Raw genomic sequence first — 16,331 nt, 5'->3', positions numbered from 1 at the left:
CGCAGCTGTGGGAAGTATGGTCCGACTATTTAATGAAAGTAGATGTTGAGATTCAAAAAGTTAAAGCTTTATAACCATTAAAACGTAATGTGTCAACATCGTATGTCAAAATAAACAAAACCGATAGCCTTAAACCAAACTCTAATCAGTTTAAAAGCAGCATTTTTCTTACTTTGCCTATCTGTAAATTTTGATCAACATTGATGGAAATATTTTCTCATCGGTTTGCATATGTACGGTGAAAATCGACATGAACTGACATTTACCGATAAAAATCGAATCCTTCCAAGCCTATATATAACCAGCAGAGGGAGCAGAGGTTAACAATAATTCTGGAATTGCTCTAACACTGATTATGCCAAAAACATCCCATTCTACTAGAAATGCAAAGAAAGATCCCACACCGAACAAAGTTAACAGATCAAAAAGCTGTCTGGGAAGGACACTGTGGAAGTGTTCAGGCTTTGGGGTCATGTAAACAGTGGAGGAGGGGAAAAGGGGGGGGAAATAATTAGCCACAATTTTCAAAAGCAGCCCTTGATTTTGGGTGCCCCAGTTGAGACACGTGGTGCCCGATTTTCAGAACTGTTGAGCTCCCAGAACTGCTTCTGGCCTCGACTGAAGTTATGGATTCTTGGCATTTCTGAAAATCTGACCCAAGTTTCTGCTGAAATTAGAGATCCAAAAACGAAGGTACCGAAAATAAAGTGGCCATTTGGCCGTATTGGTCAATTGTCTTGAAATATCATGGTCTATCGCTAAATAGGAAAGACAGGGAGTTACATTCTAATCGGCCTTGATCTAGCAATTTACATTATGGAAGCAGACTGCTATGCCTGCACAGAACCCCACTAACTCCAATAGGGCTCTGTGAAAGTACAGATCTCCATCCAGATGTAAATTGCAGGATTGGGGGCTGAATTTGTAGATCTGAAGTATAAGAAGTAGGAACAACTCTAAGTGCTGGTCTACACTATGCGGGGAGATTGATCTAAGTTATACAACTTCAGCTACGTCGACGTACTTAGATCTACTTACCGCGGTGTCTTCACTGTGGTGTGTAGCGTCTCCCATCTATTCTCCTTGCACTTCTCACTGAGGTGGAGTACCAGAGTCGATGCTAGAGTGATCGGTGGTCGATTTATTGCGTCTATACTAGACACCATAAATCGACCCCCGCTGGATCGATCGCTGCCCGTCGATCCGGCCGGTACTGTTGACAAGCTCTTAGCATAGACACAGCAGTGACGAATGCTCAGCTAATTGAATCCACAGAACAAGCCTCTGCACAAGGACTTGTTTGTAGAATAAAGTTGCACAGACGTAATCTAAGGTGTCACTTTAAAAGAATTTAATCAAACCTTTTTCAAACCCCTGTCTGGAACCTTATTTCAGTATAAGAGTGGCTTTTTCTGCACTCAGCTTAAATTGACTGGGAAGAGGTATAAGCTAAATTGAAATAAATCACTCAAATGGAAATCAGACTGCTCACACAGGGGTTTCCACCAGCTAGCAGTGAGTAAAAAAACCAAAATTTTAAGTGCAACTGGTGCAACATTCCTTTGTAGATGAGGCCTAAGTTCCTGCAACTTTGGGGAAAGTTTTTTTATCACTTTTGTGGGTTGAAGGTTCATAAAAACATGGTGAAGTATCATCCGAACAAGATGCTTCATAATTTAGGATATGTTGTATCTGATGCTACTTGATATTTTAATGTGGCTATACATTAATTGCAGATGGGAAACATTTATGTTCACTTCATTGTTCTTCTGGTTTCAAACTCAAGAATTCCAAGGGAGACTTAACATATATTTGTACAGACTCCCAACCTGCCTAATGTTTATATCATAAATACACTCAGAGGGTGTGATCCTGCAAGGTGCTTAGAGCTCCAGACTCTTAATTAAGTCAATGGGACGGTGGGTGTGGGTGTCCAATATTGTGCAACAAGCACTCAGAGCCTTGCAGAACAGGACTCTCAATTAGCTGTCTGCCTGGTGAAGTAAGATGGAAATTCCTTTTGACCTTCTGTGGTTACTTTGTCTACTGGGATGGGACACAGTTATTTTAAAGAGCCCTGATTATGACAGATTTTAAATAGTGCTATAAAAATATAAATTCTTAACATGTGACTTTTCTTTTTAGTATTAACAATTTGCTGCCTCACAACGAAGGTATGCTATATACTGGCAGTGATACATAAATGCTTTAATAAACCACAAAGCATGAACTCAGTTAACATTAGCCATTTTATGAAGTACAGTTGCTAAGTATATTCCTTTCTAATCCTTAACACAACTTCTTTCTCCAGCTGAAATAATGTTTTCTTATACGCAGACCATCCATGTTACTAAACTAGTTAGCAATTATGAGTGAAGAGTGGGAATCTTGTAAGTGTTTTACACCTAAGCACTAACAGGCAAGGGTCAATGTACCAATTTCTAACCTGGAGGGAAAATGTTTAAGAGTTAAATATGCCAGAGTACTTACAGTAGTTTCCTGACATACATGTCCATTCTTGTCAGTAAACGCTAAAACCAAAAGGTATTCTAGGAAATTGATTAAAGGGGTTATATATTTACACTAAAGATTGCTTCTGAATATCAATGGAATCCTGGCTTGAGGTTACTTTTGTTTAAAAAAAGATGGAGTCTGAACTGAAAGATTTACACCCAAAAGCTGCAGCAAAATTGTTTCCACTCCAAGGGACAGATTCTGATCTCACTACACTTCCACAAGCATACAACAGAGATGCATACAATAGCACATTTTGAATTTGGTCCAAACTTTTGAAATTTGTCTACTGGACCAACTCAAACTGAAAGACTTGAAAGTGTATTTTAGACCAAGAGGTGGCGGTTTCCTTGAGGGTCCCAGCCTTTCAACTCCCTGTCGGGACCTTCAGAAACCTGGGTCCCTACAAATGCTACATTGTCATGGGAATAAGGACTAGATGCAGCTCCATCTAGATGGAGCCACTAGAGAAACATCCTTTCCTCTCCTTGAATTGAGCGCACAGCAATCTCTTAAATTCAAAAATTTAAAAATAAAGGTCTATTTTCTGAATTGGAATGGTTCTGGATGGATGTATTTGTGCTAAGTGTTTGGAACTCTGCGCTGACCGAGTACCATTCGGAGATGGGGTAGTACGGCTCATCTCAATACACTTCATTCAAACGAGACACAGAAGAGACCATGTGGACTGAGAAAGAGAAGGTTCATCCACCCAAGAAATTCATTATTTAGGCATTGGGGAAACTTAAAATAATTAAGTACTGACATGTTTTCTCTATCAACTTGAACCATGGCTGCCATATGCCCCAAAAAATTAAAAACAAGATTGTTTTTTCTTTGGTTGAGGTAGAAATTCTCCCCACTATTTTTGCAGCATATTGAATAGTAAACCTGTGATAGAGGAATTAAACCATTTCTGGGAATTATTTGTGCAGCTAAGGCTACAGCCATGTCCATTACACTTCTGATGGATGGAAAAAAATCAGTATACAGAGAATTCCTCAGGTTCTTAGGATAAAAGTCCTTCTATTCAGAGCATTTTGGATCATCAATGATCTTTAAAACCTTGCATACCATAGGCTGAGGGGTAAACATCACTTTTCACCAGCTTGGATGAGTGGAGTTCCAGGGATCTCAAAATAAATGAAAAAAAAAATCTATTTGAAAAATATTGTTTATTTAGAAAATTGGAAAAATTTATTTGAGCGGTCTTGTCTCTTTGATCTGCATCACCTGAATAATGATGAGCAATGTAGAACTACAATGGGGAAAGTTCGATATCAATGCAAACGAACATTGAGTTGACTGAATATTTCTTCAAGAACGTTAGCCTTATTAACATTATATGTAAGTGGCCCATAGTACCTGATCAGTACAATATATCTTTATTGTACAAGCAAAATCTGTTTGTCCAAAAAGCAGCATATTTGTTTGGTGAAAAAAGATTGTATTTCAAAATGAAAAAGTTCTATTAAGTTTTGCTGAACTGCCAATTACTTTAGAGACAATGCAAATAAAATAGGTGTTTCATTTGAGCTGGTGCACAGTTATTTGAAATAAAAGAAGTACTGGATCCTGACAATCCATTTCAAAGTATCATAAGAAAGTCTGATAAAGCTTTTTACTTATTGGTGCTGTGATGAACTGCTAAATGACTTCATCTCTGAGGTCACATAAGGTCAGAAGAAAATAAACTGAGTAAAGTGCTCCAGCCAGATTAGTTTATACGAAAAGGTAAACGGAACTCTTATTTGGCGTAACCAGATCTTTCTATTACTAACAATTATACTAACAAGAGCTCACATAAACTAATTAACAGCTCTTAATGTGGAAAAACACACCACCTGAAAAACACACTTTGAAAGAACTAGCTGGAGCACTGTCATCTCAGCATTTCCACATGCAAGGAGCAGGGGAAAAAAGAAAAGAAAAAGAGAGTGGATATAAACAGTACTGTATATTGTTTTAATACAGCCCTTGTATGGAAGTTATACCCTTCAGTGACCTTCTAGTATTGTATCAGCTTGCTACATGCATGTCTTCGTAGTCCAAACATGTGTGAAAGAGACCATTCGTCTACAGAAGGTAGGATTTCTTTTTGTTGTCGCTGGAACTGGGACAGCAGACATGTATATTTGCCACATTGCAAATAAAAATATTACTTCAACATAAATCACATAAAGGACAAAAGCTTTGATACGTCCAGGGTAAAATTTACCATAAGGCTATATAATAAATGATGAGATCTTCCACACATGCTTTTGGTACCCAGGCATTAGCCAAAAGCAGTGCACAAAAGCCTTCATATGAAAAATGAAAATAAAACTAAGGAGTGTCAATGATGATAACTTAAAAGAAAGAAAGAAAAAATGGTGTAGAAGGAAAGGCATCCTGCCAAACATATTAGAGATATAAAGGATGAGCTTGGAAAAAGGGGGACAAAAGAAAGATGGGTTGTGATAAAATACAAAAGAACAAATACAAACAGATGGACAAAGACACAGGTCCACTGAGGAATCTGGTACGAGGTTTGCTACTAGATTTATAGGTCACTCTCTCAGACGTTTGGTGGAAAACCGTCCAGCCTGCAAATGAATATAAAGGGAAGAAAACAAAGACACTTATAAAGTACAAATAACTGTGATCAGATGTCCTATACCATCAGTCAAATCAGCTTTGTTAATCATCCACATCTCCATTTTAGCCTTGCCAAGGAGGAGTAAATTAATTGACCATATGCAAAAGGATGCAACAACAGCAGAAGAGAATAGATATTCTGTAGATTAGTTTGGCAGGATGTGCAATGTTGAGCAAGGTATTTTAATCATCATAACAACTTTCAATACATTTGGCAACAAGTTCAAAGTCTAGCACTGCTAACTCAGTGGGAACTCAGGACTGCATAATAATGCAGCCTTGACTGACACCTCTATACTGTAGACATGATACCAAAATCATGCAAGAATTAACCCCTCTGATGCTGGTAGATTAGCTTCCCCCACATCATCATATTTCTATTGACCCAGTAGTTCATAATGGGGAGCTTTGGGCCCGCCAATATCAAGGGGTTAAGAGAAAATAGTATGAATCAGGGGAAACAAAGTTAGCCTTCTGTCTATTGTCATTTTTTTCCAGATCTCAGTAAGTCAGATACCACAAAAGATTAAATCTGGGTAAGTCACTGTTTGTAAAGGAAAAGGCATACTGTTCCCTAAGGACAAGGGATTCTTCTGCAGTGTTGATTTATTTTATGCTTTGGGAAGTCTCCTATTTATTTTCGCTCACCTAACCTTCTGCTACGCCTAATTTTTTTACAGGTAAGTCAGTAACTTGCATTTATAAGGCTTGCATACCTACATTGTCAGTAAAGTTCCTCCTAAATCATTTAAGTTTTAAGTGGTATGTACGAATTTTGGCATGTGCTGGAAGACATGCTGAGCTGTAGGTACATAAAATCACCTTGGCCAGAACTTCCATGCGCATTGCCTCCTTCGGTGGCTAAGCCGGAGCAGATGTCAGAAGACAAAGAGGCCTTGACTGAGCAGGGTTGCTGTGTCTGAACTGAATTTCCAAATGTGGCTGATGCGGAGGAAGTTACTGCTGTTGCTTCAGTTGAACCAGCATGAGTTTTAGTTGTTTCTTTGGGGAGGGACTCTTTGCAGTCTGACAGATTACCTAAAGAAACAAACAAAATTGCAAATGCCACCATAAGGAAACTACTACAGAAAAATCAACCTTGTGTAACTGGTAATTTGTCACTGAGAGGAACAGCATCGTAAAATTCTAAAGAACTGGTAGAAACATACATCTTTATGGGAAAAACTGCATCTGAAAAGAATTTACATACTCCCCCATACCTGCCCAGCGTCTGCAAGATGAAAAGCCAGCCCATCCAATAGGGTTAATTTTTATGCAATGCCATTAGGTCACTTTTCAGAGACAGCTGTGAACTCAAGAAAAGCATTGTTCTAAAAGTTGCAGAAGTGCATCAATAGGAGATGGAACACATTCTAGAAAGATGGAGCGGGATTAGTGAGACCCTACACCCAACTATGGAACGTATAAGGGAGTGGACAAACTGGAGAACGAGTGAGTGAGAAGCAAAGCGAGATGAACAGAACATTAGAAAGGCAGGACTGGGAAAAAATATCAGGTTTTAAAACCAGAAGAACTTTGAAATTCACTTGGGAGATGGAATGAAAGCTAGCAAAGCTGACTGAGGATGGGAGTGATATAATCAGAATACATCAGTAGTAATGTCAGAGACCTCCTGAAGCTGCAAAAGGATTTAAGAAAGCTAAAGAAGCAGCCATTTCAATAGTCATGAAGGAGAGTGATTAAGGCATGAATAAAGGATTTATTCAAAATCAAGGAAGCTGGTCAGCTTCCTACAGCTTAGCTGAAAAAGGGAAAATGATAGAAAGGGAGATGCTTGAGGGAAAGTGTGCAGCAGAAAAGCATTCCAATCAGCAAGGCTTAAAGATGAGTGATAGTGGAGACAGAATTACCTGACAAGACAAGGCAGAAAGAGGCTCTGACTTTCTGAAACATTCAGCTAGTGAGGGAGATGGTATGCTGATGTGAGACAAGTGAGAGGTCAGAGGAGGCTGAGAGTGGGGTGTTGTCGGCACAGAAGGAAAGGAAAGGAAAAGGGTAGAGACATCCCGGAGATGGTCTAGAGACTAAAAACACATGGACATGAGGGTTAGATACCACCATAGGGAACTCCATATCGGAAGGAAGGAGGCAGTAAGGCATAAATAAGCAGAAATAAGGCAGAAATAAGCAAAGGAGTTGCTAAAACGGGAAGGTTTAAAAGAGAAGAGGAGTTTGCTGGAGACACTGACTCATACAAAGTAGATCATGACATGTCAGTCTTAACTCTGAATGTCCTTGCTTTTGCTATCTTAATTTAGATTCTGGTTTTTTGTAAAAGAAAAAAAAAGTCTATAAATAAAACTGACATAATGCAATTCACATTGGTACAGAACTGCAGTCAATGGAAAGACGACCTATCGAATTTGAAGTATACCCCCAAGAGAGGAAGAGCTAGTTTGCCATCACAGACTTCAAATGAACTAAGTTCAGCAGGAATTACTCGTATTCTGCAGCAGGAGAATTGGGCACTGCCTATCTAAGTTCCCCTACTCAATTACTATTTTATTACTTTTCCAAACAGATAATGCCAAAGACTGACTGCTGTTGGTCACGCAATCCTGATCACAGATTTCGCATCCATATTAACAAGTATTAGAAAACCCCTCAACACCTACCTGAAGTGAAAGGCATCAATCACAGCTTTAATTTGTTTTTTGGCAAGTCCAATCCAATCTTTTAGAGCATCTTTTAGAAAAGAGAGATCACAAAACGCCATACACTCAATGCAGACTAACAGTATCTAAACCATAAATACAAACATGGATAAATTACCTTAGGGAGAAAGATGGGAAAACAAATGGATTTAGGTTCTATCCCAAACTAAAACTGAATTGTGACATTGTTATTTTATTTGTCAAGCACTGAGAGCATGTTCGATACCTACACATAAAATACTAACTGCTTCAGAGGAAGAAATCTGCACTAGGTGGTTATGGAACAGCTCGTGAATAGGGAAAACATTTCTTTCCAAACCTGAGTCAGAGGTCAGCTTATGGCCTGAAGCATGAGCGTTTATATCGCCTCAAAAACTCTTGATTATTTTTTCTTTGTTTTCAATTCTTCCTATTTTAATGCTGGGCGGGTTTTTTAACCTATATAAATGTACAATGCATTTTTTGGAATCCTGCTGGGGGTGAATTATATCCAAGTAATCACACATTACATCTATTTTGTTTTCTTCTTATCTCATCATTGCTGGCAGAATATTACCTTTTCATATAACCAAGCACTACAGTTAATGCAGGGAAGCCATGGAATCAGTACTGGGCAGCTGCAATAAGAGGAGATCACAGAGAGATCTCTTAAAAGTTGTCTACAGTAGGACGTTTCAATCACTGTAATAAAATTATTATTATTTCACCTTTCATTGCCTTCACCCAAATTCAGTATAATTGCCTAGCTGGTCAGGGACAGAAAATAAAATACAGGTGCTCCTTATACTTAATGGGATACAAGGCTTTAAACCAGTGGGACCTACTTGTGTTGGAAGGTGCAATTTTGAGCTGCTGAACCAGAGGATTCCATAGTTTCCCAGCTTTTAATTTATTTTTGCTGGTTCTTCGCCGCCGGCCACTTGGTGGGGCTGAGTGAAGAAAACCCACTTTGGGTGGCAATGGTTTGCCCAGCCGGACGTACAAAGCCTCGATCTCATTCTTCTGTTGAGTCTGCAGTTCAGCAATTTCTTTCAAGTGCCTAACAAAAAATAAAATAAAATAAAAGGACATCATGCTAGCTACTTGTCTGAGAAAATGCCAGACCCAGATGGCATTTACAGTTATAAAAAAAACCCCTCATGTTGTACAGCAAGCTATTCCTCATCCAAGAGCGTGTACACGTGTAAACATTCCACATAGGAAACGCCATCTAACCCTGTATGCACAGACACAAAGAAAATGAGTTTCAATTCGCCGCTTTAAATTTACTCTTCGAGGATTAGGTTATACAGAGACTCCGCTAAAAAGAGGATTTTCAGAATCCAAAGCGAACGTGATTGGTTTGGATACAAGATCTGAATTTAACTCAAATGTTTCCAGAACTTCTGTCCCTTCAAACCAGTGCTAAAAAAAAGTTGTCTCTAGAAGTATAGTTAAATTAACTGGGAGAAGTGCTGCAGGACAAAAAGCAAAAGTAAGTGTTTAAATTAATACAGTGACACAAGAACCTAAATGGCCACGTTTTTTATAATGCAGGATGGATTGCATCTAAATACCCTTTGAACACACACTGAATTGTTTTCTAGAACACCCTTATATTCCAAGTTAAATTCTAACTTTACAGTAAGATTGGGAACCACTGCTTCCATTTTTCTCCCATCACATGCTTAGAGAAAAAGAACCATGAGTTCTGGGGACTAGCCATGTGACAGAGTTTCATTTCAGGCTCACCACTTCAAATCCAGCCTAGGTCAGCAGTTGGGCTGTTAACATTTGACTGCTCAGGGGTCCAGTCATGTGTGACATGAGCTGGATGTCTTCATCCAGTTCCTCTTGGATAGGTATCTACTTAAAAAGTGAGTCCAAAGGTAGTGGTCGAATTGAAATAAGCCTGAACTAGCCTCTAACCCCAAAGATGACCCAGGACTGAGGCACTCTGGACAGGGTAACGTGGGGAAAGAGCTGCACTACTGCTACCTATCCCATACCAGGAGAATTCATTCTTTAGGGTTTTCAATCCAGCACCTTTAGGGATTACTGTATTTACTTTTAAAAAAAAGAGAACAATGCCACTGAGAGGGAAATGACATTCACTTTGCACAGCATAGCCGGCATGAAGCACTTCTCCAACTTGAATACACCGAAAGGTGCTCAAAAGAGGAGTTTAATAACAACTGGCTTTCTGGAGTTTACTGCTCGTGTAAGTTTGCAACCAACTCACTGAAGAGGTCATGTTATCTGTGACATGCTATCATGTTCTATAGGGTATGACAGAGAATTACTTTTGGGAGACACCACCATAAGCAGTATGCTAAGAGATGCTAAATGTAATTTAATTTACTATTCCAAATGCATTTTGATAGCAAGAAGTACTTTATACAAGGATACATTGAACTGCTTGGATGAGGAGAGTGAATTCTGGTTTATTGTAGACGTGAGCTGCAAAACCTAAAATTTTTTATAATCCCCTGTGCTTCTTATGATCTACACAGCCCTGACATGCTTTTCCCCCTCTCCAAGCAGGTCGTCTTCTGCTTGTGTTTACATTAGAAAAATCAGGTCTTGTTTGCAGTGGTTTTGCTAGAGGGCTCTACAGACCACTGTATATCTAGTAGGTTTATGACACCACAATAGACTGATGTCTTAGTCTGTGAGTGCAGGAGATTTTTTTTTTTTTTTTTGGTTACACTTGTTTAAAACTTGGTTGTCCGTTTTGTTAACATGTATTTCATTAAAAAAGCTTTTCAGGTCTTAATATTTCATAAAGCAGCAAAAAAGGACACAAAAGCCACTTCCCCCAGACCCATTTTGCCAGTGACATTGAAAGCTAGTTAGAAAAGAACAAGCAGCGATAAATAAGGAAAACTAAAAAAGGAGGATCCCATTATTGGTGACTCCGACTGAAGAAGGCGGCGCCTGACAAAAAGAAAAACATTTTGCTCAGGGAGAGACTCAAATCCAAATGCTGGCAACAGACATTGCCAAACTTTAGGTAAATTTGAATCCAGATCCAAACAGTGCAGCTCAGAAACACGACTCCCTCCTATATGACAGGATCATGAATATTTCTCCCAATTAAATCAGAAGTTATAGTTATTATAAAAACAAACTTTTAGTAAATGGGCTTTAGCAACAAAAAAATATCTGCTTCTGGGAAGGGGAAATCTCAAAAGCTCCAGCTAAGTAACCAGATTATTCCTGATTATCTTTTATTTGCATTGAAGTAACATCCAGAGCTCTCAGACTGGGGCCTCATTGGGCTGGGTGCTGAACAAACATCAGGGACATTTCCCGCCCTGAAGTTAACTGAATTCTTTGGTTAGGAAATTGGGGCTAAATTGGTTCTCTCTGGCTCAGAACACACACATATAGGCTTTTGAGGTATTTTGGTATTTTCACGTCTAGTTGGAACTAAGGCCATGTCTATGGTGCTGCAGCTCTACCGCTACAGTGTGGACACTTCCTACATCATCAGAATGCAGTTTTCCGTCAATGTAGTTAACCCACCTCTCCCGAGAGGCAGTCGCTAGGTTAACAGAAGCATTCTTCCGTCAGCCTAGCCATGTCTACACCAGGGTTTTGTCAACCTAACTATGGCACTCAGGGGACAAAATTTTTTCACAGTCCTGAGATGTGCAGCAAGGCCGATCTATTTTTTAAGTATAGACCAGGCCTAAGAAATACAAAGGTGCATAAAAAGAAAGGAATGATTAAGAAAAGTTGGGGTTCTGTAACTGTCACCATTGTGATTTGGGTTCAGTATGAATTTTGCAGGAAGGGGTGGCATTTTCTCTGAATGAGTTTACTCATTGCTGCTGCACACACACAGTTTACTATGTGTGGAGATGCTTTTTAGGTAGTCTAAACATATGTCAAGTATCCAGCATGGTTTTAAAATCCAACATACTTCTCTCGCAGGTTTTGCAGTTCTTTCTTCATATCTGCATCTTCAAATTCCGAGTCATTGTCGCTGCTCATGTAGGATGACTGAGAGTGGAAGGATGTTATATTGATAGTGGGAATTTTTGTTCCCTGACCATTACGCAAATCAGGGCCCGGTGCACTAGTCTTTCCAGATCTTTGCAGAACAGAAGCTGCCTTTTTTGTGATGTCATTGGCGGCACCACCGCTCTTCAGGGACGGCTGAACAGCAACAGACTTCCTTTGGAGAGGCTCATCACCAGAATCACTGGACCCGTGGTCAGAAAGGACGTCAAGAAAAGACGCCGTTTGCACTCGCCGTACTGATGTCTTTAGGTCAGGACTTGAGGGAAGCTCATCCAAATAAACATCAGGTGGTGCAGAGTACCTTAAGCAGTGTGGCAATGTTAAAGTTAATTCATCGTGGGTACTGATCACTGAAAACCTGCCAATAGTTTTGGCTGGTGTACTATTATCATGCCCTTCAGACTGTTTTCCATAGGAACCAGGGTCTACAAAGTCATTCCTTTGAAGGTTATTTATCTCCCTATCTGTTGTAGAAGTCTGTATTAAGTTCTCTGTAGGTGCAGATGAAGTTTTGATCTTTGCCTCCTCATTCCTTTTAGAAGTTTCCATTTGTTCAGGTATGGTTGTTGATGCAGGAGCAACCTGGAAAAAGAATGAGGGAGATTAATTTTGAGTGTAAGTGTAGCAGACAGACATACAACTATTTATAGTTTCACATTACCTGAAAAAGACCTTTTGTTGGAACAGCAGAAGTTGAAGAAATATTTGCAGCTGAACCTGTTTCATAAATTGGAAAATAAAAAAAATTAACTGAATACGTGTCTGAATGGAAAGGTTTTAGCCTAAAAAATGGAAAGCAACACTAGATCCAAAATCCATTATTAAATAAAATTTGCATTGGAACAATACATGATTCAACAGCAAATCTATATAATTTAGACCATAATTAGGATAATCAAATGCAAGATTTACTTAAAATATTTCAAAAGCCATAGTGCAGGTACTATAAAATATCCCTTAGTAGAAACTCAGACTCAGTGCAATGATCTGGGCAGTCTAGATAAAGACAGGTCTGAAAAAGTTCTGAAGACAAAAATGTAGTTGTGTACTGTATGCAGAACTCAAGTTACAAAGGTACTTTTGAGGTCTGCAACAGAGAAATAGTTGTCTGAACATGTAATTGAGCAGCGTGCATAAGACAAGCAGGATTTGACCATAGCTGGAAAGTCTTTTTTCATATCTTTCACCCGGATCAAATTTGAACAACATATTGCTGAAGGTGGTAACTACAGACTCAAATAGTGGTCATTTGGACCACAATAGCACTATATGAGAAGCAAAATATCTTCCTGATGACATACAAGATAGAATTTAACCTCCAGGCCATTATGCTTTTTCAAAGTTAAACCAATGAATGGAAATCTTTCAAGAATGCAGAGTGAACATAAGGTAAGAATGTCATTTTGCAGTTCTGAAGTCATGAAATATATGCATCTCTTTATGGCATATTGAAATTAATATGAAAACCTAGGGCAAAATTCCCCTCTCCTCCTGGTTTTAGACTGGTGCAACTTCAGTGACTTAAACGAAATTTCCGATGATTGACAAAATTCTAAGAATAGCATCAGGCCTCCTTAATATTTAAGTTAGGAAGGGATACTTACACTACAGTGATGGGGTTCTTTGAGATGCGGTACTCAGGGTAAATCCACTGAAGGTGCACACATGCCTCCTGCATGTGAAATTGAAGGTTTGTTTTTGTTTTTTTGTTTTTTGTTTTAAATGGCAGTGTCTGTCAGGGCCACGCATGTGCCCTGTGCCTCCTGGTGCAAGGGCACAGACCCTTCCTTAGCTCCCTCACAATTCAAGGGCTGTGTTACCATGAGGACTCTGAAAAGCTAAGATGAAGGGCGCATTGTGGGATTCACACCGACTGCATCAAAGAACCATGGCTACTGTACGGTAAGTAACCAGTCTTTCTTTGCGAATGTCAGTGTGGAATCCTCTGTAGGCTACTGGTGAGCAGAAACCCTCCTGGACAGTGGGAACAAGGAGTTACAGCTGCATCAGTCAAACGCCAATTAAAGAACATCCGACCTGCCTGCCACGTGAAGGGTAAAATGTTTCACAAGAGTCAGTGGGTTGCTCCATGTTGAATGATCTCAGAGGCTGGAACATTCCTGAAGGGGATGGAAGTCGCTTGCTTGTGTGCCTGAGGGCATTTGGAGATGCTCATGGTGAGATGATTTGGTATTTCAATGGGCTGGATATAGTCACAAAGAGGTGGTGAGACTGCCTAAAGGGCTTGGTCTTGTTAAAAGTAACAGAACAAAGCTCCAGGCACATCTAAAGTATACAGCTTCTTTCTCCAGGCATTGAGTGCAACGTTGGGAAGAAGGCTAGCAAGGTGATTCATTGGTTCACATGGAATTTGGAAACCACCTTAGGGATGAACACGTGGTGTGGTCTCAACACCACCTTGTTCCTGTGAAAGGACGTATAAAGAGCTACCAGGGCGTGAAGCTCACTAAAGCTCTGTGCCAAGGTGATAGCAACCAGAAAATCCATCTTGATGGTAAGGCGGCGTGCTGCGCAGTCTGACGGGTTCAAAAGGAGGCTCCATGAGTTCTAGGAGGACAGTGTTGAGGTACCACATGGGAGTTGGGTCGCTAACCAATGGGCAAGTATGCAGGAGGCCCTTGAGACATTTTGATTTCGTCAGATGGTAGGATTGTACTGAAGCATGGCACACTTACATTGCCACAAGGCAGACCTGGACAGAGCTAACTGCCAGTCCAGCCTGTTTCAGCTCCAGCATAAAGTCTAGGCTCTTTGGTATCAGGATGTCTACTGGTTCTAGATCTCACTGGGCTACCTGCATTGAGAACCTCTTCCTTTCGGAAGGGGAGATCATCCTAGTGGATGGTTTCCTGCTCTGTATAAGAATGTCCTGAATCTGCAGGGAGCAGTCTCTGTCAGCAGTGTTCAACCAGGCAACACCCAAGCCGTCAGGTGCAACAACCAGGTGCGGTATCTGAACTTGGCTCTGAAATACTATGTCTGCGCAGACTGGGAGGTGTATAGGAGATTGCTTGGATATCTGCAATCGGTCTGACAGCCAAAACTATCTCTACCAGTAAAGGACTAACAGCGTGATTATAGACTCATCTCACCTGATCTAGGAATCAGTGGAAAGGCATATAGCTCGAGACCAATGGAGGAGAAAGGCATTTGGTAACAAACCCAAGTTCATGCACTCTCTGAAACAGAAGTTTGAACATTTGGTGTGGTCCTCTGTGTTACAAACAAGTCCATTATGCGAGTTCCCCATTGACTGAATATGATGGACTTTCAGAGTGAAAACTCATGGTTGGTGATCAGTTGTTGGCTCAAGAAGTCTGAGGTCGTTGCTGACCCCTGGTAGGTGAAGAGCCAACAGGGTTATCCCTGAGAGCTGGGAGGGTCCCAGAGCTCAGGCTGCAGCCCAAGCCTCTACACAGCAATTAAACAACCCCTTAGCCCGGGCCCTTTAGCCCCAGTCAAGCGGTGTGAGCTAGTCATGGGTGTTTAATTGCAGTGCAGACATACCTAAGGAGTCCTAGTTGAAAGAACAGGGACAGGATGTATTCTAAGGCTGTTACAGTCTCCTACTGGGACCTGCTTCTGATCAGCGAGTCGTCCAGGTCTAGGTAGATGTGCATTCCATGCCTCCATAAATGCACTGTCACTACTCCTAGGCATTTTGCGAATACTCTTGGTGCTGTGGAGATTCCGAAGGACAGAACATTGCATTGGTAATAGTTGGGCCCCACTGTGAATCTTAGGTACTTTCTGTAGGCTGGACGGATAGCTATATGGAAGTACGTATCCTGCAAGTCAAAAGCCACAAACCAGAATTGTGCTTGGAGAGATGGAGACAAGTGTTATGGTTCTGAACCCGAGATGGCGTATGTATTAAATGAGTCTCTTCAGGTCTAGGATAGGACGAAGGCACCTTTTGTTTTTCAGAAAGAGAAAATACCAGGAGTAGAAGCTTTTCCCCCTGAACTCTGGTGGAAGCTCCTCTATGGATCCTAGACAGAAGGCTGCTTCTGCTTGTAGCGGTCTTTTGCAAGATGGGTCCTTGAAGAGGGACGGGGACGGGATAAAGGAGTGGAACTGGATGGGATAGCCACAGGTAAAATTTCTAGCACCCATCTGTCAGATGTCATGGTAGACAAAATGGGGTGAGGCAGCTTCTGAAGGCCAAGCTCCCTGGACTGGATCTGATGTGGCTCCTGACAGTCCTCTATAGATTGTTGTTGGGTTGTAGGTGAGAAGTGCATTGCTGAGGAGGAGGAAGGTTGGTGTCTCTCTGCTGTACCTTGGTCTCTTTTTGGCATGGTACTCAGGTTGCCTGGAATGGTACGATGGTGTAGTCTTTGGTTGAAGATACACATCCACAATTGGTCAATTCAGTCCATAGCGGAGATATGCTCTTGGATTCCTCGAGGATGCTGAACTCTCACATAGCAGCCTCTGCAAGTAATGCCTTCTACCATCTCGGCTTGGCTAGGA

At 40.6% G+C, this 16,331-nt stretch overlaps 1 protein-coding gene across 1 annotated transcript in view; it reads right to left on the bottom strand.

Annotated features, from left to right (window-relative positions):
• WNK2 (WNK lysine deficient protein kinase 2) overlaps window positions 1–16,331 on the bottom strand; it is a 163,142-nt gene that overhangs the window by 16,448 nt on the left and 130,363 nt on the right. Inside the window, exons 21-25 of the mRNA XM_077821699.1 lie at window positions 12,496–12,551; window positions 11,734–12,416; window positions 8,651–8,865; window positions 5,974–6,189; window positions 5,001–5,099 (exon numbers count right to left, since the gene is read on the bottom strand). Coding sequence (XP_077677825.1) covers window positions 5,001–5,099; window positions 5,974–6,189; window positions 8,651–8,865; window positions 11,734–12,416; window positions 12,496–12,551 — 1,269 coding nt within the window. The remainder of the gene's footprint in view (window positions 1–5,000; window positions 5,100–5,973; window positions 6,190–8,650; window positions 8,866–11,733; window positions 12,417–12,495; window positions 12,552–16,331) is intronic.

Source organism: Eretmochelys imbricata, chromosome 7, assembly GCF_965152235.1.
Source record: "Eretmochelys imbricata isolate rEreImb1 chromosome 7, rEreImb1.hap1, whole genome shotgun sequence".
NCBI classification, from domain to species: Eukaryota; Metazoa; Chordata; order Testudines; family Cheloniidae; genus Eretmochelys; species Eretmochelys imbricata.
The sequence above is the reverse complement of the archived record's forward strand: the minus strand, read 5'-3'. Positions and strand labels throughout refer to the sequence as shown.